The following is a 20,028-nucleotide window of genomic DNA, read 5'->3' as shown; positions in this document are numbered from 1 at the left end:
GGCTCAGTTCCAACATAAACCTCAAATCCGTCCTCCTCTCTCGTCCTCCACTGCTGCCCACTCTTCCCAGCCAAGCCCAGGCCTCCCCTGGTACTTTCGACAGCCTGTGGACTGGTGGACTCCTCTCCGTTCACTCCTCCTTTGGGGAGAACAAACCAGAACACTCGGATCCCCTACTTAAACCCTCCAACGGTTTCCTGCGGTGCCCGTGTGTTATGAACTTCTTGCCCTGACCTGCAAGACTCTTGCCCAGCCCCCTCCACCCACCAACTTGAGCTCTTGCACGACTCCCCTCTCTCAGCACACTCCAGGCTTTGCACACACCTGTGCCTAGGACACGCTTGCCACCACCCATGAATGGGTCAGCTTCTCCTATCTTCTGAGTCTCAGCTGAGCCCACACTTTGCGCAGGAAGGGAACTCCCACGGCCTTCGGATCATGCCCTGTCCATCTCACTGCTTTGAAGTTGTCTGTGTCTTTGTCTTGTTTCTCCTACAAGACTGTGAAGATCACTGCTCTTGGTCATAGACTTGCACCAAAGTATACAGTAGGTGTCCAATAAATGCTTATCGGCTGAATGGATGGATGAAAAACTTTCCACCTGTGGACAAGCCGGGGCTAAGCGCTGTCTGCTATTTGCCCGGTAACTGGCTTGAAGTCCCGCTTCATGCTCTCCTTGCCACCACCAAGGTGAAGCGTGGTGTTGGACCTGAGCTAAGCTATGAGCAGGCAGCAGCCCATGAGGCAGGATTTCTTGGCCAGGTTTCTTCTCCGACTCCCGCAGGTCCAAGTCCGCCTCTTGGCAGACCCACCAGCTATGTTCCTGGACTGAGGGGGGGGTCTCCCTTGGTCCTGCCTCCCCTCTCATCTGGATAGCCCCAAAGAAAACCTGATGATTGCCTTTAAATAGATACTATTTTAAAATATTCTTTTGAATGGGGAACAGAGGCAAATGGTACAAAATTCAAAGTGTACAAAAGCATAGAATATAAGTCTTTCCTATTCCTGCCCTACCCTACCCCCCAGCAATCTCCTTGGAGCTTGGTTACCACTTTCTTGGGCAGTCTTCCAGGGATAAGTTAAGCCCACAAAAAAACCAAACTCGTATGAACTCTTTTCTCCCCCTTCCATTCATACTGTTCTGTGCCTTACTCTTTTAGATTAAGCTGAGATCGGGAAGACGACTCTATATACGAGTGTGCCTACAAGCATGAGGGCCTCTCTCTCTTTCATCATATGAAACTGGGTCAGAACGGATTGAACCGACCCCCCCACACACACCTTGTGGACGTTAAAGTTGTTTCCAGTCTTTTGTCATTGCAAACGGGCTGCCTTTAAGAATCCTGAACTTCAATTATTTTGCTCATGGGCCAGCATATCCGTAGGATAAAATCCTACAAGTAAAATTTCTGGGTCAAAGAGTCTGTGTATTTGCCATCTTGGTATCTACAGTCAGAAGGGCCTCCGTAGAGGTGGTGCCCATTTCCCCACAGCGTTGTGTGCATTGTGTGTTAACAGATGCTTTGAGTTTTGTCATCTGGTCGGTGATGAGTGCTATCTCAGCGTGGTTTGACTTTGCATTTCTCTCGCTTTTAAAAAAAAAATCGTTTATTTTTAAAAAATACACATATTTCTCTCTTAACCACTTGCAAGCATACAGTTCCGTGGTGTTAAGTACATTCACATTATTGTGCAACCACACTTCTCTTACTTTTAAGTCACAAAACTTCAAGATGCCAATTTAGGGCTAGGCCCAGCTTGGGGGAGCCTCCAAGGCACTCCCTCGTGGTGGGGGACACAGAAGTGTAAACAGGAGGGAGAACTGAGCCTAAGGGAGCACATTGGAAACTAGGGGATGGTGAGGGGATGCTCCAGGAAGGCTTCTAGGAAGAGGTGACCCAGGATGACCACCGGCCTGGGAGGTCCAGGGAGCCAAGGTCCAGAGGCCTCGGGGGATCCAGGTGTGTTCTAGGAACTGCAACTAAAATTCCTGCCAGACAGCCCGGGATCGGATAGGAGAAGTTAGGGTCTTGGGCCGAAGGGCCTAGAAGGCCATTGTGAGGACTCTGTCTTGCGGGGCAGAGGGTTTGGGACAAAGAGGAGCAAGGATCCCAGGCTGGAGTTTGACAGGCGGGTGGCAGGGTTCAGGTGGGAAAGGGCAGACTGTGAGGGACCTAGCTGCAGGGCTCCGGGGCATTCGGAAGGAAGTCCGACGCCCCGCCCCATCTGATGAACAGAACTGGAGATGGCAGGGGGTGGGCTGAGGGAGGGGGGATTCCCAAGGGTGATGCCAGTCCTGAGGAGGGGACCCGGGCCCTTGGGGTCTGGGTTGGGCCACAGGAGAGGCGCCTCAACAGCTACAGAGAAGAGGCGTGGGGGAAGCCGCAGCCTCGGACCTGTCCCCTCCCTCTGACTGTGAGGTTCCCCAGCAGGGCTCGGAGACCCCCAAGTCCCAGACCGGCGTGCCCGGGAGGATCCGATCCCCGCCGCCCGCCCACCCCGGGATCACTGCGGATCTCTAAGCCCCGCCCCTAAGGACGGGGGAGGGAGAGGCCCGACAACCTTCTCCCTCCCCCGCGCCCTCTCCGTGGGGGAGGGGCGTGAGGATGCGCGGGGGGCGGAGGAGGAGGGGGAGGAGGAGGGGGGGGAGGAGCGGCGTCGCCATGGCAACCAGGCGGGGGGTCCGGCCCGGCGGACCCGGGAGGGAAGCGGGAGGACCGCGGAGGAGGGAGGCGCTGCGGGCTCGGCGCGGGGGCAGGGGCGGGGGCCCGGGGTCTCCGGGGAGCTGGGGAGCCCCGGGCCCTTCTGGCCGCTGGTTCCCGGGTGTCGGCGAGTGTGTGCACGCGAAGTTCTCCGCCTGGGTTAGTGGCTGTGTGCGAGCGTGCGCACGTGGGCGCAGGCGTGTGCGCGGGAGTGCCAGTGGGTGGGGGTGGGTGTGCCCTCGCGGGCCGCGCGGACTGGGCCGGGCGGGCGCCGGCGGGAGAGTCCCGCCCCCTCCCCAGCCTCCGGCCGCCCCTCCCCGCCCCCCGTCGCCGGCGCCGCGGCCGCCTCGCCCGCACCGCGCTCACCCCCGCCTCCCGCACTTTCTCCTGCTCTCCCTCCCTCCCTCTTCGGCGCTCCGAGCCGGACTCCGCGCTCTTCTCGCTGGCCGCCGCGGGAGTCGCCGGCCGCCACCGCCCAGCCCGCACCTGCCGCCCCCCCCCAGGGCCTGGGCACCTGTTGGAGGCACAGACACAGGTGCAGAGGGCTGGGCCGCCGGGGGCGTGAGGGGGAGGGAGGGCGCGCGCGGTCGCCTGGGAGCCCCCGCGGGGGGGGGGGGTTAGGTCCCTGGAGGCTGCAATTTCTGGCGCCTCTTGGAGAGCCGGTCTCAAGAGGAGGCATCCGAGGCAGGGGTCCGCCCGAGGGGCTGGCTACAGGGTGGGGGGGACCCCGGCAGGCAGGCAGGTAGGCAGACAGATCCTGGGGCTGAATGAAGGGCCAGTGGGCCGTGGAAGCCTGGAGGGGTGGGTATCGCGCGGACCAGACAGGCTCCTGGTGCGGACGGACGGACACAGCCCAGCCCAAGACCGGCAGAGGAGGGGGCCTGCGGGGCTGCTTCAGAGATGGCAGGGCCCAGGGGCAGACGGTGTCCCGGGATGAGGGGCAGGGGCTGGGAGGATGGCATCGGCACTGTCCAAAGGTATGTGGGTCTGGCCGGCGGTGGGGACCAGGACCCATCTGGGGAGTGGGCTGGGGACCCCGTCCTGGTGCAGCACAGCTGGGGGTCTGGGGCCCCCCCACTGGCGCAGACTGCCCACCCCCTCCTCTCCCGGCACACCTGGGAAGGGAAGCCAGGGAGGGCCCCACCCCCTGGGGAGGTCACCATCTGGCCCTCAGCCAGCTGCCAGCAGGTAGGGAGGAGGAGTCCCCCTGGGGCTCACGCTCTCTGGATCGTCTGGCCCCGCAGCCCAGGGTGCTTGCTGCATGAGGGCCCGCAGAGGCGACCGCATGACCATCAACATCCAGGAGCACATGGCCATCAACGTGTGCCCCGGGCCCATCCGGCCCATCAGGCAGATCTCAGATTACTTCCCCCGCCTGGGACCAGGACCCGAAGGCGGGGGCAGGGATTTCAGGGAGGCCCCTGCCCGCCTTGCGCCTCTGGCTCTGGCCCCGCCTGCAGCCCTTCTTGGGGCCACCACGCCTGAGGACGGAGCCGAGGTGGACAGCTACGACTCGGATGACACCAGTGAGTCTGGGGGAGGGCAGGACCCCGGGGGGGTTGGGGGGCGCTGGGGCCCCGCTGGGCGTGCTGGGGGAGGCAGGCTCTGCCTCCGCAGCTGCAGGCAGTGTGGAGATGACAGCTTCAGAAAGGCTCAATATTCAATATTTCTGCTGAGACACTCAACCACCCACACAGCCCCTTGCGGCCCAGCCAGGGACCCAGACGCTCGTGTGCACGCGCGCGCGCACACACACACACAGGCCGGCAGACACCTTCCCCAGCCGCCCAGCAGCCGGCCGGCCCACTGGTCTCACGCACACACACCTGTCTTTACACACTGACTCACGCCAGTCTTCCCGCTTCTGCAGCCGCGCTGGGCATGCTGGAGTTTGACCTTCTCTACGACCAGGCCTCCTGCACCCTGCACTGTAGCATCCTTAGAGCCAAGGTAAGTATCCAGGCCTCCCCAGCGCGTTTCCGGGTCCCCAGGTTGGGCCCCCTCCTCCTCCTCCTGGCCCCTGTGCCCCAGCACCCTTCTTCTTGACTCTCTGCACCCCGAGGATCCACTCTGCAGGGTGGGGGGGCAGACAGGGCTGGGAGCTCGCAGCCCTCTTCCCCGCCCCCCTCCCTTGCAGGGCCTCAAGCCCATGGATTTCAATGGTCTGGCCGATCCCTATGTCAAGCTGCACCTGCTGCCTGGGGCCTGCAAGGTAACGGCCTCTTCTGTCCCTCAGCCGGACCTGGCTGGTGGATCTGTCCCCAGCCTGCCCCCGCCTTCAGCCTCTGAGGGTCTGGGGGACGTGTCCTGAGAACCTTCTTCTCCACACCTCAGGCCAATAAGCTCAAAACAAAGACTCAGAGGAACACGCTGAATCCCGTGTGGAACGAGAATCTGACGTACAGTGGGATCACAGACCAGGACATCACCCACAAGGTGCTCAGGTGAGGGCTCCGTGGTCCCTGCTCCCCGGGGTCCCAGCTCAGCGCCTCCTCCGAGGGCTGTCATTGCCACTTCCTTTGGTTGATCCGCCTCCCATTAAGGCCCTCTCACATGCCCTGGAGCAGTCACTGGCCCCCCAGTTCCTCTTCTTTGGCAGCAGGAAAATGTTTCCTGGCATTCCTGCCCTCCCAAGAATCTCCTCCTCCTGTTGCTCCAAGAGAAGACTGCCCACTCACTTGCAGACCGGTCAGGTTCAAGACTCCTGACCTTGGCCTGTTGCGTCTCTTCCCTGGAGAGTGCTCCCCACTGTGCCTCCTCCTGGAAGCTTTCCCTGGTTGCCAAGAGCCCTCCTCATAGCCCCTGACAGGTCAGACCTATGTAGCAGAGGTCTGCCCGTGCGGTTTCCTGTGCCCCCACCAACAGCCAGTGCCAGGGAGTCAAGTCTTCAGGGACCGGAAACTTGCTCCATGGTCCCAGGAGGTGGAGCTGTGGGGCTTGTGGTCCCTCACCGGATGGAGGGGCTCCACAGGGCAGGCTTGTGAGGCCTTTAGCTGTGTTCTTGGCAAAGGGGAAGTGGGTGGGGGGGGGAGGGTTGGCATTGGGGGCCTCTGGGGGTGAGGTCAAGCTGGGTTTTAGAGATCACCCTGCTGGCTGTGAGGCCAACTGGGGGTTCAGGAGGAGTGGGAGAAGACAGAGGCAGACCCCAGGAAGTCTGGCTCATCTTTCAGATGTGAGTGCAGGAGGCCTGAGCAGCTGAGTACTCACCGGGGCCCGGCCCGGGGCTATGCACTATGACATTCATTTCCCTTGATTCCGATAGGTATAGGGGCTGGGTACTGATAGCTCTGTTTGGTAGATGGGAATTGAGGCACAGGGAGGTTAAGTGACTTAGCCAAGGTCACACGGCAGCTAGTAGGTGGCAGAGGTGGGAAATGAACAGCTCTCGGTGACAGTTTCTCAAGACTGTCAGGACAGAAGGGAGCACGGGAAGCTGCAGAAGGGACGGACAGAACTCAAGGCAATCGTGTCTTCAAGGTTTTATGAGAGAAAGAGAGCTTGCGAGAGCACACTAGCAGGGGGAGAGGGAGAAGCAGGGAGCCCGATGGCGGGCTCGATCCCAGGCCCCCGGGATCAGGACCTGAGCCGAAGGCAGCGGCCTAACCCACTGAGCCACCCAGGCGCCCCGGAAGCGATCATTTCGTGATCGCTGGGCTCACGTGCCTCTCCCCGCTGGTTCCCTGCTGCACGCAGACAAGGACAGGAGTGCCAGAGTGTGGGATCCTCTTCCGACCGCCCAGGGCTCCTCCAGGAGCTTCTAGCGCTTGCACACTGTCACCCACACCTCCAGTGCCAGCTCCGGGCACCATGTTCAGTTGGGTCCCGTCCCCAGGCTCCGACCAGAGGCAGCGGAGGGTGGGGGCCCTCGGGATTTGTGAGGGCTTTCTGCAGAAGCTGCTCAGGTTCCAGTGGACCAGGGCTGGCCTGGGAAGCCGGAGAGGGGGGCAGAGGACGGGGCGAGTGACAGCCCCTAGCACGCTCCAGGCCGGCCGCTCCCGCACAGCCCGGGAAATGGGGGCGGTGTGGAGGGTTTGGGGCAGAGCGGGGACTGGCTTCAGGCGCTCAGGGTTGGGTGGGAGGGCCTTCCTACCCGACCCAGCGGACCCTGAGCCTGCAGTTCCCTGCCAGGATCTCCGTCTGTGACGAGGACAAGCTGAGCCACAACGAGTTCATCGGGGAGATCCGAGTGCCCCTCCGCCGCCTCAAGCCTTCGCAGAAGAAACATTTTAACATCTGCCTGGAGCGCCAGGTCCCGGTCTGTGTGGGGGCTGGTCTGGGGTGTTGGGGGGGGGGGGTGGAGGGCAGTGGCCCCGGGGAGGCCAGGTTTCCAGAACCTTCTCTCGGTCCCCGCAGCTGGCTTCCCCATCCTCCATGTCAGCGGCTCTGAGGGGCATCTCCTGCTACCTGAAGGAGGTGAGGTGCCTCCCCGGGCGGCAGGTGTGGGTGGGTGGCGGCGCAGCTTCAGGCTGAGCCCCGAGTCTGTCCGGCAGCTGGAGCAGGCCGAGCAGGGGCCCGGGCTGCTGGAAGAGCGCGGCCGCATCCTGCTGAGTCTCAGCTACAGCTCTCGGCGCCGGGGCCTGCTGGTGGGCATCGTGCGCTGCGCCCACCTGGCCGCCATGGACGTCAATGGCTACTCGGACCCCTACGTCAAGACGTGAGCCCGCCGCCCGGCCCTGGAGCCTCACCCCTGCGCCAGCCTCCCTGGGGACCCACCAGCCCCTGACCCACCTGCTCCCCCGCCCCACCTTCCTCCGCAGGTACCTGAGGCCTGACGTGGATAAGAAATCCAAGCACAAAACGTGTGTGAAGAAGAAGACTCTCAATCCAGAATTTAATGAGGTGAGCAGGGCAGGGCCCACAAATTGGGGCTGGGGGTGGGGCCTGGGGCCTGACCGAATATGTGGCCTGCTCTGCCCCAGGACTTCTTCTACGAGATGGAGCTCTCCACTCTGGCCACCAAGACCCTGGAAGTCACAGTCTGGGACTATGACATCGGAAAGTCCAACGACTTCATCGGTGAGGGAGAAGCGTGCTGGGTGGGGGCTGATGGGGGGGTGCGGGGGAAGGGGGGTGTCTGGCCGAGAGCCCAGCCCTGAAGGTGCCTGCCGCTGCGTGTCGCCTCCCAGGCGGCGTGTCCCTGGGGCCTGGGGCCCGGGGCGAGGCCCGGAAGCACTGGAGTGACTGTCTGCAGCAGCCCGACGCAGCCCTGGAGCGCTGGCACACCCTGACCAGCGAGCTGCCCCCTGCCGCCGGGGCCCTGCCCTCCGCCTCCGCCTGAGTGCACGGCCCCTGCCCGGCACGGGCCCTGTGGGGCCGGAACCCCACCTTCGCACGAGTGTGTTGCACGTTTACACGGGGTGGATGCCCCGCCCCCCACTACCTGTCTTCTTTTCGTGAGCGTCTGCGTGACCGTGGGTCTGTCTGTCTCGTGAGGGACCGTGGCGATCTGTGTTCACATATGCAAACTTCCTCCTGCCTGACTCGCTCCCACGCAAATATGCAAACACCTTCCCGTGTGCGCCCAAGGGGGCTGTCGCGCCTCCCTCCTGCCTCTCCAGGCTGCCCCGACCCCCTCGGCCCACAGGGAGGAGGTCGGATTCGGGGGGGTTCGGAGGAGGAGACAGTCTCCAAAAAAGAGAAGGGCAAAAAACCCCACAAAAAACAAAACCACAAACAAAGAGCCGCTCCTTTAATACAGAATCCTCGTTAAAAACCAACCAACCTAGCCCTGTACAGCTGCCCTTTTAAATGGGGAGCCCACGGCGGGCTCTCTGCCTGTCCCAGCGCGGGCAGATGGCCGTGGCCACTCCCTTGAAGAGCCGTCCCCGGCTGGGGCCTCTGCCTTGCCCCACAGGGACCCACCTCTCTGGGGGGGGGACATTCGTGCATGTTCACGCCTCTTCTGATTGTGTCAGCGGCCGCCGCATGGCAACTGGACGCCAATAAACGTCTCTGCGGAAGTGGGGGGCGCGCGTGCTGACTCCGGGCACAGGGTGGGCGCCGGGCCAGAGCGCGTGTCACTCTGGGATGTCGATCACCAGGTCGTCGTCCCCGTCCAGGGCGTCGTCCCCGCTGCCCGCGTCGCTGAACATCTGCCGAGGGACGGCGCTCAGGATCGTGGGGGGGGGCATCTTGGGGGGGGGCAAGGGGGCCAGGGCCGCCCCCACCCCGGCCCCAGAACCCCGGCCTGGGAAGGTCAGCGGCCCTCCCACGGGGCAGTCGGGGGGTCCCACGGCCATCTGCAGCAGGGGGAAGAAACAGAGGGAGGGCTAGTCAGGGAGGCACAGGACCTCTGGGAGGCTGGCGGGGCCTCTTCCCGCAGCCCTGGGGGACAGGGAAGGGGCGAAGGCTCAGGCCGGGCCAGCCAGTGCTGGGATCGGGATCGGGGCCCTGCCTCCCCTCAGCCCCTCGAGTCTCAACCCAGCGAGTGCCTGTAGGTGAGGGGTGGTGATGGAGGCGGTGATGAGCGGGGTGGCGGGGGTGGGGGGGTCTCACAGGACACCGGGAGGGGAAGGCTGGGCCACCCTCTCCAGGGAGGCACCTCTGCTACCCTGTGAGAGCACTGGGGGCCGGTCAGAGCTGGCCTGCAGCGCCCGCCTAGGACCCCACTTGGCAGCACTGGCCGCCTCTCCCTTCTACTTGAGGACTCCCTGGGGAGGTGGAGGGGGTCCTGGGTCTGCCCCGCCCGCCAGGTGAGGCCCCTACCTCTTCTATCTTGGACGGGCCCCTCCTTGGGATCCCCGCAGCCACCGGCCTAGGCCAGGCCCTCTTCTCGGCTCACCTGGACTACGGTACCAGTCTCCTAACTGGACTCCCTGCCTTCAGCCTCTCCCAGAGCCAGCTCCTCCTCCACACTGCAGCCCGAGCGCGCTCTCTAAAACACAGACCTGAGCGCGTCACTCCTCCACTCCAGGCCTAGGCGGGAAGGCGCACCTGAGAACAGGCCAGTCCCTCCACCTGGAGTGTCCTTTCTAGTTACCCAAAGTCTTGCTTTGTCCCCTGAGGCTGGGAAGTGGCCTCTGTCCGGCCCAGCCCTCCAGCCCCCGCCTCCTGCTAGGTGTGAGTCCCCCCAGACCCCAAGAGAGCTCTTTGGCCCCAACTGGGAACCTGCTACGTGCCAGGTGGTGGCCACTGCTAAAGGTCAGAGACCACCCTGGGAGGGAGAGGGGGGCACAGCCAGAGGAGGAATCCGAGACTTGCAAATTAAGACCCTGAGCCACAGGCCTGCTGGGTTCCCACCAGGCTGTCTGTGTCTTTGCCCTGGGGCCGCTTTCACACCTTCCGCCCTCACAGCCTCAGGCCTGCCTCTCCAGGAGCCCCCAGCCCTGCTGCTGTCCTTGGGGTGGTGGCAGGCCAGTGCCTCCAGGTACAAGAGTCAGCCAGGACCAGTGACAGACAGGAGGCCCAGCTCCATGAGGGCAGCCCCTCTTCTCTGGCGACAATCCACCCTGCCTGGCCTTCGCCAACAGTTTCTGCCTGACCAGGAGCAGCTCCCGTGGAGCCCCAGGCACTGGGCTGTGTGTTTGGTCTCCCTGAACTCACTTTGTTCTACCCCCACCCCACCCCACAGAGAAGAAAGCGGAGTCTCGGAAGGGAAAATGAGCTGCCCAAGGTCCCACGGGGAGTGTGTGGAGGACTCAGGCCCACTCTGACCGAGGCCCAGGCCCTTAACAGAGCCCTCCTGTCTTCACGGCTGTCCCTTGTCTCCTCAGACCAAGCCACCCAGGAACTTCAGTGACCCCCACCCCTTTATAAGGACCTCCTGGCTCCGGGCACCCGGGCGTCCGTGACGCCTCCCTCGCCCCCTTCTCCGCCCCCAGTCCTGCCCCAACAATACTTCTGCCATGTCCCAGTCTTCCTTCCACTCCTGTTAAGCCTGAAATGTCCAAATCTCCTCTCCCCTGGGCTCAGATGGGACCTCTTCTTTGAGGCCTTCCCCGATGTCCCCCTTCCTGCACCACAGCACGTGACCTGGGCCCCTCTCTCCACCAACCACACTTTCCCTCCTCGATGGCCACAGCCCCGCTGCCCGTCCTCTGGACGCAGGAGCCACACCTCAGGACACCTCGCAGTGCCACACCGCCCCCAGGCCTCTCCTGCACCCAGCACCCATGCCAGGCATCACAGCCCCTGGCCTGCCGCACCAACCCGGCTCTACAGGCCAGAAGCAAACCCCTCCCGGGCAGAGTGCAGGGCCAAGGTCACACAGGGGGTAAGAGGCAGCGCTGGGCTCTGAACTCCAGAACCCGCACTCCTCACCACCACAAACATGACCTCCCAATGTGCCTCCAACTCGGTCTACCCAGCTTGAAAGCTGCCCTGTCCAGTCCCAATTCCACTTTGACTCGGAGCTGGAAGGGGGCTGTGCCGCCCGAGCCCTCACCTCCCCCGGGGCTCAGCGCAGGCCTCTTCCCGGCTCCGTCCGCGGTGACCCCCAATCACGCAGCTCCGCAGAGGACTTCAAAACATGCACCCCACGAGCCCCAGGCTCCTGGTGTCTCACTGGCCTTTCCGGACTGCATGTCCCAATGTGTCTTCCCTCCCAAAGCTGCGCGCCCCGCGTCTCAGAGCGCGGCCACCCCACTCCTTCCGTTGCTCAGGCCCAAACCCTGCAGCTGCCCCGGGCGTCGTGCCTTCCCGCAGCCCGCGCTAGCCTTCCCGAGGCTCCATCTTTGAAATCGGTGCTCCCCACCTGCTCCCTGTGGGGCCCTCCCCAGAGGTCCCCCGACTTCCACTCTGACCAGGCGCCTCCCTGGTCCCGTTCTCTGCACAGTGGTCAGTCCCGTAAGGCAGAGCGGACTCCTCTGTGCCTGACCTTCTGCGACGGTTCCCCCGTTTCATTCATAGAACAAGCAAAGTTTCTGCGACACGGAGAGGGCGCTCCACGACCGCCCCTGGTTCTCTCTCTGACCTGCTCACCACCGCGCCCCCAACCCCTCCCTTGCCAACTACCACACTGGCCTCCGTCCTGGTGGCCCTCCTCGAGGCCTCTGCGCTGCCTGCTCTCCCCGAAATGCCTGTTCACGGAGCCAGGGGTCATTTCTCATTTCTTTGAAGCCTCTGACCCAGGGACGTCCCCGACTGCGCCCCCCAAAACACCGGCACCTATCTACTCTGGAGCTCCCCCGCCCCCTCTACCTGGCCCCACTTCTCAGCCCCGACACCCACTTATCTTGTCTGCTTCCACCTCTCTTGCTAGCATCGGGGCTCTGTGACAGCGGGGCTGCCTCCTCTGCAGAACCTAGAACAGTGCCTGGCACGCCGCACGTGTTCCCAAAATACTGGTTCGTTACACGCTGTTTGGTTACTCAGTTACAGACACAGGAGACCTGGAGGGTCCCAGAGACCTGGCTCAAGGTCACATGGCTTTTAACTGGTGCAGCTTTGCCCCCAGCTGCCATGGCTCTGCCCGTGCTCTGGGGCCGCCCGGCATCACAGAGCACACGGTCTTCACTCGGGGGTGCCCCAAGGCTGGTCCGGGCCTTGTTCTTCTCCACGTCAAGCCCGGGGGCCAGGACGTTTCTGACCCTCCCCTCGGTGCCTAGCCCTGGCTTGGGCCTCCGGCAGCCCCACATCGATCCTTGGAAGTTCCTCGACGGGCCCCAGCCCGTCCTGAGCCTCCCTCGGCTGGCGGTCGTCCTGCCCTCCGGCCCCTCCCTGACATCCCCCAGCAGGGTACCTTGAGTTTCCGGGGCAGGCGGGGCCGTTTCTCCCGCTTGGGCCTCAGGGGGCTGGGCTCGGGCAGCTGCAGGGCCAGGTAGTCAGAAGGGAATGGGGGGTAGGGGGGGGACGCCAGCTGCAGGCGGGAGTGGGGGATGGAGATGGGAAATGGAGCGGATGGGGGGGGGCGCAAACAGGAGGAGGAATGGAAAAACAAGAGGTGGTGATGAGTGTGGCTGCTGAGAACGGAGGGGGAGGGGACAGCAGCAGGACCGTGTCCTGAGCTCCGCTCTCCTCGGTCGCGCCTGTCCCCCATTCCTACAGCAGAGAGAAGTGGGCAGCCCCGACGCACACCCCTCCGATGGACGCTGGCTGGCCACACCCGGACAGGCGTCCCCGGAGTCGGGCCGGCCTCCTGCTGAGGCCTGTCTGCCCGCCGATGCCCGCCGATGCCCACCTCGCTCCCAGGCGCTTCGGTTACCGCCTCCCAGCCCTGACCGCAACTCACCGAGCTCAGGTACGCGGAGGAGGCCGTGGAGGCCTGAAGGGGAAACCCCGCTGGAGGAGGCAGGGAGAGGCTGGAGGGGGAGGGGGCGCCCCCCAGCGGAGGGCTTCTCTTCCTGGAGAAAGGACAGGGGACGGGGCGGGGGTCAGAGGCAGCTCTGCGGCCGGTGCCCCCCGCCCCAGGAGGAGGATGGCTGCTTCTCACCTCTTAGGGGCCGGCGTGTCTGACAGCTTGGGCGTTCCCTCGGTCTCGCTGTTGTCTGAAGATGCGGTGGCATCGGAGTCTGTGGGGGCAGGGCTGGTCAGAGAGGGCTGGGGGCTCTGGCCTACCCGAGAGGTGCTACCTCAACTCTGTGGAAGGGCCCGGGGCGCCGACGTGCTCTTCTGGGGAGGCCCCCAGCCTCCTGAGACGTCCTCGACAACGGATTCCTGGCTGGACTCCCTCAGGACACATCTGTCAAGCACTTAGCTGCGTGCTAGGCTCTGGAAAGTTCACTGCTGCTCTGTGCTCCCAGCCATCTGAGGAGGAGGGTGAGGGCATCACGTCCTCTTCCAGAGGAGGTCACCGAGGCTCAGAGAGTCGGGCGAACAGCTGGGACTTGAAACCCCATCTCTGGCCACTTCTGCCACGCTCCCTTATGAGCCTCTCAAGCTGCCTTCAGGTCCTGCCTCCGCTCCACTCCCCAGGTCCAGGGTCTGGCTAAGCTGCCCCTCACACCTGTCCTATGTTTATCCGCTGCTCCTCATCGCAACGACCACCGGCTCGGGCCACCATCTCCCAGTCGCCGGCTCAGCAGTCTCCTCTCTCCTGCCACCCACTGTCCATGCGAAGTCCAGAACCATCTATCTGGAAAGCTGATCCCAGCCTTCCTGGTGACAGCCCCGACTCCCCGCGAGCCTTCAGAGGGCTTCTTAATCTGGTCTCAACCTACCTTTCTGGTCTCTTGACCGAACCGGCCTCTTTCTTCACATCATTCCCTCCAAAAAACAAATTTATCTCCCAGTTCCTCACCTCTATCTAGAAAACCCATCGTTCATTTCATAAACAACTGATACCCAGGACATAGGCGGTCCCCAGTTTCTCTGCTCAGATCCTCAGAATTAAACACCGCCTCTCCGAGAAGTCTTCCAGAATCCCTTCAGGCTCAGTTACTTGCTGGCTCTTCCCAAAACTCTCTGCTCTCACTTGTCGGGGCTCTCTTCACACTGCGCTAAGATGTGTCATGTGTGGGTGTCTCCCTGACCAGACGGTGGGTTTTTCCAGGCTACGAGTTGTGGTTTACGTCTCTGGCTCTCACTCAAGATTTACCCCACTCTGACCATGAACGTGCTGTTTTTCTCATGGCTCCTGTCCTCACGTCCCCCTCAAACAGGAAGTCACCTGGAAGACCTTAGGGAAGGCATAGGCAGGCAGTGAGGAGCAAGGCTAAAAGCCAAACAGTGCGCCTTGACCTACATGAGCGGGCTTCCGGCCTATTTCTCTGGCCCCACCCATCACCCACCATCCCACTGTACATAAACTCATGGCCACTGGATATTCCAATAAACCTTATTTACAAAAACAAGCCTGCTGACTCCGCTCCAGACCAGTGTTTAAAGGCACCGTGGAGAGAGGTGACTGTATGCGTCATGGGTTATGAGGACCCCAGGCTGGAATCAGACTGCAAATGCCCACCTTAGCACTTTTTCAAACCGTGGGTCTCAACCCCTCAGTGGGTCATGAAGTCAACTTGTTAGTTTGCAACCACCACTAAGCTTAAGGGGAAAAAAAAATAGTAAAGGAAAAAAACCAGTCTAAAAACCACCAGAACAAATGACATACGATGACCTTAACGTTTCATTCTCTTGTCTCATTAGCAAGGATGCCAGCGGGACCTTGGTCTGACACGATGAGAAGTGCTCAAAGCAAAGCCGCCTTCCACGCTTCAGCCCTTCTGCTCTGCAGACAGCTCGGTCCCTTCTCACCTCGGGGCGTCTACACTGGCCATTCCCGCTCCCTGCACATCTCTCACTTGTATCTTCACAAGATGGGTTTCTGCTTCTTACCTAGGTCCCGGCTCAAACTTTCTTTCCCGAGAAAGGCTTTCCTGGTGCTCTCTACTGATACGGTCCCTGCTTTTGCCTCGCCTGCCAACTAAAAACGGCTTTTAAGTTTTTAAAAGTGGGGTGAGGGCAGTGGACTCAAAGGAAAAACACTACTTAGGACATGTGGAGATCACGTGAAATTCAAAGTCCAGTGTCCATAAATAACGTTTCACTGAAGCACGCCTGTGCTCATTTATTCGCACATCCCCTATGGCTACTTCTGCACTGCACAGCAGCCCTGGGTAGTTGCCAGCGCTCTGCGAAGCCTGAAGTAGATTTTTACCTGGCCCTTTACAGAAGAAGTCTACCAAGCCCTGCTCTACGCCGATCGCTACCACACGACCCTGATTTTACTCCTTTCAAATCTAAGATCCTATTTCTTTGCTGTCCTGTCCCCCCGGCCGGAACGCAGGTTCCCCTGCAGCCCTGTGCGAGGCGACCAGTGCTCCAGGGAAGGGAGCGGCGGTGAGGGGCAGGGAGGGCTCGCAGCCCCGGAGCCTGTAAGGAGGGGCCCGTGAAGCTTGCTGAAGGGCCGGGCGGCTCGGCCTGCACCGCGGTTCCGTGCCCCGCTCACCCGAAGAATCTTCATCCACGTTCTCGTACTGCAGAAGGCGGTCTAGGAGGAAACTAGGGAAGAGGCGGGGGGCAAGAGCGTTCGTCCCCGGCGCAGCCCGTCCCCCGGCCCTGCCCCTGCCAGCCGGCACGCGGGGTCCGCTCCCCGGCCCCAAGCCCCAGTTCCCAGGAGCCCCGCCGCGCGCAGACGTCCCCCCTTCCCCCCGCCGCGCCCCACCTCTTGTCCCGGGACACCTTCAGCAACTTCCTCTGCGCCTTCCTCAGCTCCTCCTGGAAGCACTCGTGTTCCTGTATCACAGGCGAGGTGGACGCTGAGCCAGGGGCCATCCGGAAAGGGGCCCGGAGCCCGGCGCCCGGCGCCAGCGCACTCCCGCTCCCTTACGCGTGGGCGCACCGGGGTCCTACCAGCCGCGGCCCCGGCCCCGGCCCCACCACCTCTCATCCCAGCGCTCACGTAGATGAGGAACTTGAGCTTCCGCTTCAGGTTCCGGTACTTCTTCTTGTAGTCCACTTCGCCGTCCGCCGGCCCGTTCATGACCCGCCCCGCGGGCAGCGCCCCGCAGCGATCGCGCGTCCCGCTGCCCAGAGCCTGCGCGGCGCGGCCTCTCACGCCCCCGCTTCCGGAGACTCCGTCAGGCCGGGTCCGCCGGGACTACAACTCCCAGCGTACCCCGCGCCCAAAGGCTCTCCACCGCAAGGGCTGCCCTCTCAGGAACGCCGGGACAAGAAAGGAGCTTCCCGGGGCTGCGCGGAAGATGGCGCCGCAGCGACGCGATGATGTCATGAAGATGGCGGACGCCGCAGGTCCCTTTCCGGAGTCCGGAGGAGCTTAGCCGTCGCAAGACGCGGCTTCCCCCAGGGAGTCCGAGTTTTCAGGCGAGGATATCCGGTCCCATCTGCCTTTCGAAGTCGCGGCGGCCTCCCGAGTGCCCGCGGCCGCGGACGGAGGCCGTGTCGCGGACTGATGACGTTCAGCCGAGGCGGTTTCTAACGAGAGCTTTGAAAGAAACGCGTGGCCCTGCGGAGCGGGAGGAGCCGCGGACGCCTCCAACCGCTCGAGGCGAGCAAGCTCCGTCCGGTCCGGTGCCCGGCCCGAGCGACCCGCGGCCGACCCCCAACGGTCCCGCCCTCACGGCGCCGCGGCCCCGCGAGTGCGCAGGCTCCTGTCCCACGCGGTGACGGAGGCCGAGGAGACAAAAAGGCGGGAGCCGCCAGTCCCGGGCGGAGCAAAATGGCGCGGGAGCACGAGATGCGGGCGTTCCTCCGCGGCTTCTTCCGAGGCCGCCCGGACCTCAGGTGCGCTGGGGGCCGGGGCTGCGGGGGGAGCGGGCGGGGCCGGGCCGGGCACGCCGCGGTGACCCGTGTCTCCGCAGCGCGCTCACGCACTCCGTCGTGCGGCGCGGGTTCCTGGCGCACGCGGGCCGCGCCCACCTGGAGCCCGCCGAGAAGCAGGCGCTGAAGCGGCTGGTGGAGCAGGAGCTGCTCCAAGCGCAGGTGCGGGCGCGCGAGCCCGGGCCGGGGGGCGGGGCCGGGGGGCCGAGGAGGCGGGGCCGGGGGCGGGGCCGGGGCGGGGCCGCGGACTCGGCGGTGTTTTGCTCGCGCGCGCACAGGTGGATGAAGCGGGCGCCGGGGAAGAGAGGCCGGATCTGGCCGAGGAGGCGAAGGGGCCGCCCGCCCCCAGCCGTGGCCGCGGGAGGAAGAGGTTCCGTTTCAGTTCGGAGTCAGGTCAGTGCCTTCCGCGTCGTGGGTCCATGGAGGCAGCATGTCCCGTGCGTGGATTCGTGCCCGGGCCCTCGAGGAGGGCACGGGGCCGCGGCGTCAGGACCCGGGAACGGGGCGGACTGATGGATGGCGCGGTTTCCCGTTGCCCTTCCTCCACCGGCCCGAGGCCAGCGACCCTCCGTGGAGGGAGCGGCACGGGCGGAACCGTCCCAGCATCCTGTCCCTCCACGTCCCAGAGCCCAGCTCTGCAGCCTCCAGTCCAGACCGGTCCGGCCCGTCAGCACAGAATGGGATGGCGGCCCACGTCCGCCCGGCCGAGGACGAGAGGCCAAAGCGAGCCTCAACGAAAGCCACTGAGGAGAGCGGTGATGAGCAAGAGCCGCAGAGGGCACCGGCTGCCCAGGCTGCGTTGGAGAAGGCGGCGGCCCGGGAGAGCGGTGAGGACGAGGAAGGGGGCTCTGCCGGGACAAGGGAGGTCTCCCCGGACGACGGCGGCGAGGAAGAGGAGGAAGAGGAGGAAGAGGCGGGGGCGTCTCCAGGCGCGATTAGGAAGGGAGCCGTGACCACGAGTAAGCGGGCGCCCGGCACAACCTCAGCTGCCGGCGAGCAGGCCAGGGACCCCGAGGACAGTGAGGAGGAACCTGTGCAGACCAGGAAGAAGGCGGAGGGAAAGAAAGTCGCTAGAAGCCACCGGGCAAGGGAGGAGGCCAGTGAGGACGAGGCCCCCCTGGCCAGGAAGACAGACAGCAGCGAGGAAGAGGAGGGACACTGGAAAGCTGGAGCCCGGGGCAGCGGGGGGGGAAGGTCACCTTGGGAGGAGAGGAGCTCTAAGCAGAAGAGCAGAACAGCAGGTCTGCCGGGACACTCGGAGGACAGACAGGGGCCAAAGGAAACAGCGGCAGCGGGCCGCGGGGATGACAGCGGGGGGGATGTCGAGCCCCGGGTGCAGAGCAAGAGAAAGGACCGAGCCTCACGGAAGCGTGGGAAAAGGCAGCGCGGAGGCGGCGAGGACGGGGCAGACGGCCGGAGAAAGCTGCAGCCGGCTCCTGAAGGCGCTGGAACGACCGCCAAAGCGGGCAGTATCCGCGGAGAGGCGAGCGACTCGGGGAGCGAGGTGAGCCCCAGTGAGGCAGAGGGTAGCCCCGAGCGGGAGAGGGAGAACCCCTCTTTCAGGAAGGGCTCCAGGAAAGGCAGGACACGAAGCTCCTCCTCCTCTTCCACGGATGGCAGCCCGGAACCCAAAGGCAGGAAGGTGAGGGTGACAGTGGGGCAGGAGGCCACCTTTAGGGAGGAGGGAGACCCTGACTCAAGTCCAGAAGGTCTGGCCTGCAGCCGCGGTCTTTCTCCGGCAGGCTGGCTCTGGTCGCCGCGGTGAGGACCACCCGGCTGTGATGAGGCTGAAGCGCTACATTCGGGCCTGTGGTGCCCACCGCAACTACAAGAAGCTGCTGGGCCCCTGCCGCTCACACAAGGAGCGCCTCAGTGTCCTCCGGGCAGAGCTGGAAGCCCTGGGCATGAAGGGTGAGGCCGGGTATGCCCTGGGGGCTGCAGGAGAGGGCCTGGGCGGCTCGGGAAGAGAGGGTCACCAGCCTCTTCTGCCCCAGGTAATCCTTCCTTAGAGAAGTGCCGGGCCCTGAAGGAGCAGCGGGAGGAGGCGGCCGAGGTGGCCTCCTTGGACGTCACGAACATCATTAGTGGTTCAGGTGAGGGGTTTCCTCCTACTGTCCAAGAGATGAGGCTTGGATTTTCTCAGACAATTCATTTGCTTTTCCTGCCCCGCAATCCAGGCCGACCACGTAGACGCACGGCTTGGAACCCTTCAAGAGAAGCAGACACCCCAGGGGAGCTATACTGCCGGACTTTGGGCTCAGAGGATGAGCAGCCCCGGGCCCCACCCCCAGACTGGTCACATATGCGCGGCATCATCAGCAGTGACGGAGAGAGTAACTGAGCCCCTCCGCTTCCCCGGGGGGCTCTCCACTGGTAGAAAGCAGACACAGCACCCACAACCCCCGTGCCAATGTGTGTCTGCAGAGCAGAAGCTGCTTTCTTCAAAGAAGACTTTGCACTCCCAGGGACACAAGTTTTGGGGTCCTATTTCTCATGTCCTCAGTTTAAGGGGTTTACAGGGGTTTATTTTTTGACTCAATAAAGGAGTTGTTTGAATCACCTCATCAAAAGTGGTCACCACTTGGGGTGCCTGGCTGGCTCAGAGGAGCACGTGACTCTTGATCTTGGGGTCTCTGACACTGGGGTGTAGAGAGGACTTAAAATTTCAAAACCAGTCCAAACCAAAACGGTCCCCCCCCCCCCCCACTCCCTGTACTGTGAGTCAGGAAGGCGAGTAGCTAATGTCCCCACCCCAGTTTGGTTCCTTTATTGACCCCAAGTTCTCCAAATGAAGGCCCAGCCCCTAGCCCCTGCCGTCTAGTCGGCCACCAGGCTCTTATCAGAAAGGAATGTGGCTCCTACCTCCCTTTCTCTGGCCGGACCAGCAGGGCCCTCATCATCCTGCTTTCAAGCTGTGTGACATGCCCAGCTGGGGAGAGTGAAAATCTGGCCTTAAGAAAAATGTGAAAAACAGTGAAATGACTTGGGGACAGCCGATGTTTACACCTTCCTTCTCCTCATCTGGAAATAGCCACTTAGTCTCTGGGCCAATTCTTTTCACCTTAAAGGAGTGGGTACAGGGCGTAGACCTAACCAATCTGAGTACCGCAGGCCTCTGCCTACAGACTGAGCCACTGAAGTCACTTTAGGGCTTTGCCGGCATTCTCACTGC

At 63.2% G+C, this 20,028-nt stretch overlaps 3 protein-coding genes across 10 annotated transcripts; 2 read left to right on the top strand and 1 right to left on the bottom strand.

Annotated features, from left to right (window-relative positions):
* The first annotated feature begins 3,030 nt into the window (after positions 1-3,030).
* DOC2A (double C2 domain alpha) lies at positions 3,031-8,230 on the top strand. 2 transcript variants are annotated; one of them, XM_059155559.1, is made up of 11 exons: positions 3,031-3,237; positions 3,947-4,228; positions 4,573-4,652; positions 4,840-4,914; positions 5,037-5,146; positions 6,831-6,957; positions 7,056-7,115; positions 7,193-7,356; positions 7,460-7,541; positions 7,622-7,718; positions 7,829-8,230. In XM_059155559.1, exons 2-11 carry the CDS (start codon positions 3,964-3,966, stop codon positions 7,978-7,980), a joined length of 1,212 nt encoding a protein of 403 aa, XP_059011542.1. In that variant the 5' UTR covers positions 3,031-3,237; positions 3,947-3,963; the 3' UTR covers positions 7,981-8,230. The 2 variants fall into 2 exon arrangements, with proteins under 2 accessions (XP_059011542.1, XP_059011543.1); XM_059155560.1 differs by lacking the exon at positions 3,031-3,237 and adding an exon at positions 3,285-3,679.
* Positions 8,231-8,370: 140 nt separating this feature from the next.
* INO80E (INO80 complex subunit E) lies at positions 8,371-16,113 on the bottom strand. Of its 6 annotated transcripts, none has more exons than XM_059155577.1 (8): positions 15,979-16,113; positions 15,742-15,812; positions 15,526-15,578; positions 13,072-13,150; positions 12,871-12,982; positions 12,382-12,498; positions 9,484-9,617; positions 8,804-8,941 (listed from the first exon to the last, which is right to left on the bottom strand). In XM_059155577.1, the coding sequence occupies exons 1-7, from the start codon at positions 16,057-16,059 to the stop codon at positions 9,489-9,491; spliced, it is 642 nt and encodes a 213-aa protein (XP_059011560.1). In that variant the 5' UTR covers positions 16,060-16,113; the 3' UTR covers positions 8,804-8,941; positions 9,484-9,488. The 6 variants fall into 6 exon arrangements, 4 of the variants coding, with proteins under 4 accessions (XP_059011559.1, XP_059011561.1, XP_059011560.1 ...); XM_059155579.1 differs by having other exon boundaries at positions 9,484-9,576; XR_009349449.1 differs by having other exon boundaries at positions 8,806-8,941; positions 9,408-9,617.
* Positions 16,114-16,683: 570 nt separating this feature from the next.
* Positions 16,684-19,426, top strand: HIRIP3 (HIRA interacting protein 3). 2 transcript variants are annotated; one of them, XM_059155562.1, is made up of 7 exons: positions 16,684-16,820; positions 16,898-17,018; positions 17,135-17,249; positions 17,483-18,360; positions 18,599-18,767; positions 18,851-18,949; positions 19,034-19,426. In XM_059155562.1, exons 1-7 carry the CDS (start codon positions 16,756-16,758, stop codon positions 19,195-19,197), a joined length of 1,611 nt encoding a protein of 536 aa, XP_059011545.1. In that variant the 5' UTR covers positions 16,684-16,755; the 3' UTR covers positions 19,198-19,426. The 2 variants fall into 2 exon arrangements, with proteins under 2 accessions (XP_059011545.1, XP_059011544.1); XM_059155561.1 differs by having other exon boundaries at positions 17,483-18,498.
* Positions 19,427-20,028: the final 602 nt, after the last annotated feature.

Source organism: Mustela lutreola, chromosome 17 (genome assembly GCF_030435805.1).
Source record: "Mustela lutreola isolate mMusLut2 chromosome 17, mMusLut2.pri, whole genome shotgun sequence".
Classification (NCBI taxonomy): Eukaryota; Metazoa; Chordata; class Mammalia; order Carnivora; family Mustelidae; genus Mustela; species Mustela lutreola.
The sequence above is the reverse complement of the archived record's forward strand: the minus strand, read 5'-3'. Positions and strand labels throughout refer to the sequence as shown.

Coding starts and splice junctions, on each gene's coding strand:
- HIRIP3 (XM_059155561.1), top strand. CDS start 16,756: ATGGCGCGGGAGCACGAGATGCGGGCGTTCCTCCGCGGCTTCTTCCGA. Junction 16,821..16,897: donor CGAGGCCGCCCGGACCTCAG/GTGCGCTGGGGG, acceptor GTGTCTCCGCAG/CGCGCTCACGCACTCCGTCG. Junction 18,950..19,033: donor GAACATCATTAGTGGTTCAG/GTGAGGGGTTTC, acceptor CCCGCAATCCAG/GCCGACCACGTAGACGCACG.
- INO80E (XM_059155576.1), bottom strand. CDS start 16,059: ATGAACGGGCCGGCGGACGGCGAAGTGGACTACAAGAAGAAGTACCGG. Junction 15,579..15,741: donor AAGGTGTCCCGGGACAAGAG/GTGGGGCGCGGC, acceptor CCTCTTCCCTAG/TTTCCTCCTAGACCGCCTTC. Junction 12,983..13,071: donor GACACGCCGGCCCCTAAGAG/GTGAGAAGCAGC, acceptor TCCTTTCTCCAG/GAAGAGAAGCCCTCCGCTGG.
- DOC2A (XM_059155560.1), top strand. CDS start 3,658: ATGGCATCGGCACTGTCCAAAG. Junction 4,229..4,572: donor CTACGACTCGGATGACACCA/GTGAGTCTGGGG, acceptor CCGCTTCTGCAG/CCGCGCTGGGCATGCTGGAG. Junction 4,653..4,839: donor GTAGCATCCTTAGAGCCAAG/GTAAGTATCCAG, acceptor CCTCCCTTGCAG/GGCCTCAAGCCCATGGATTT.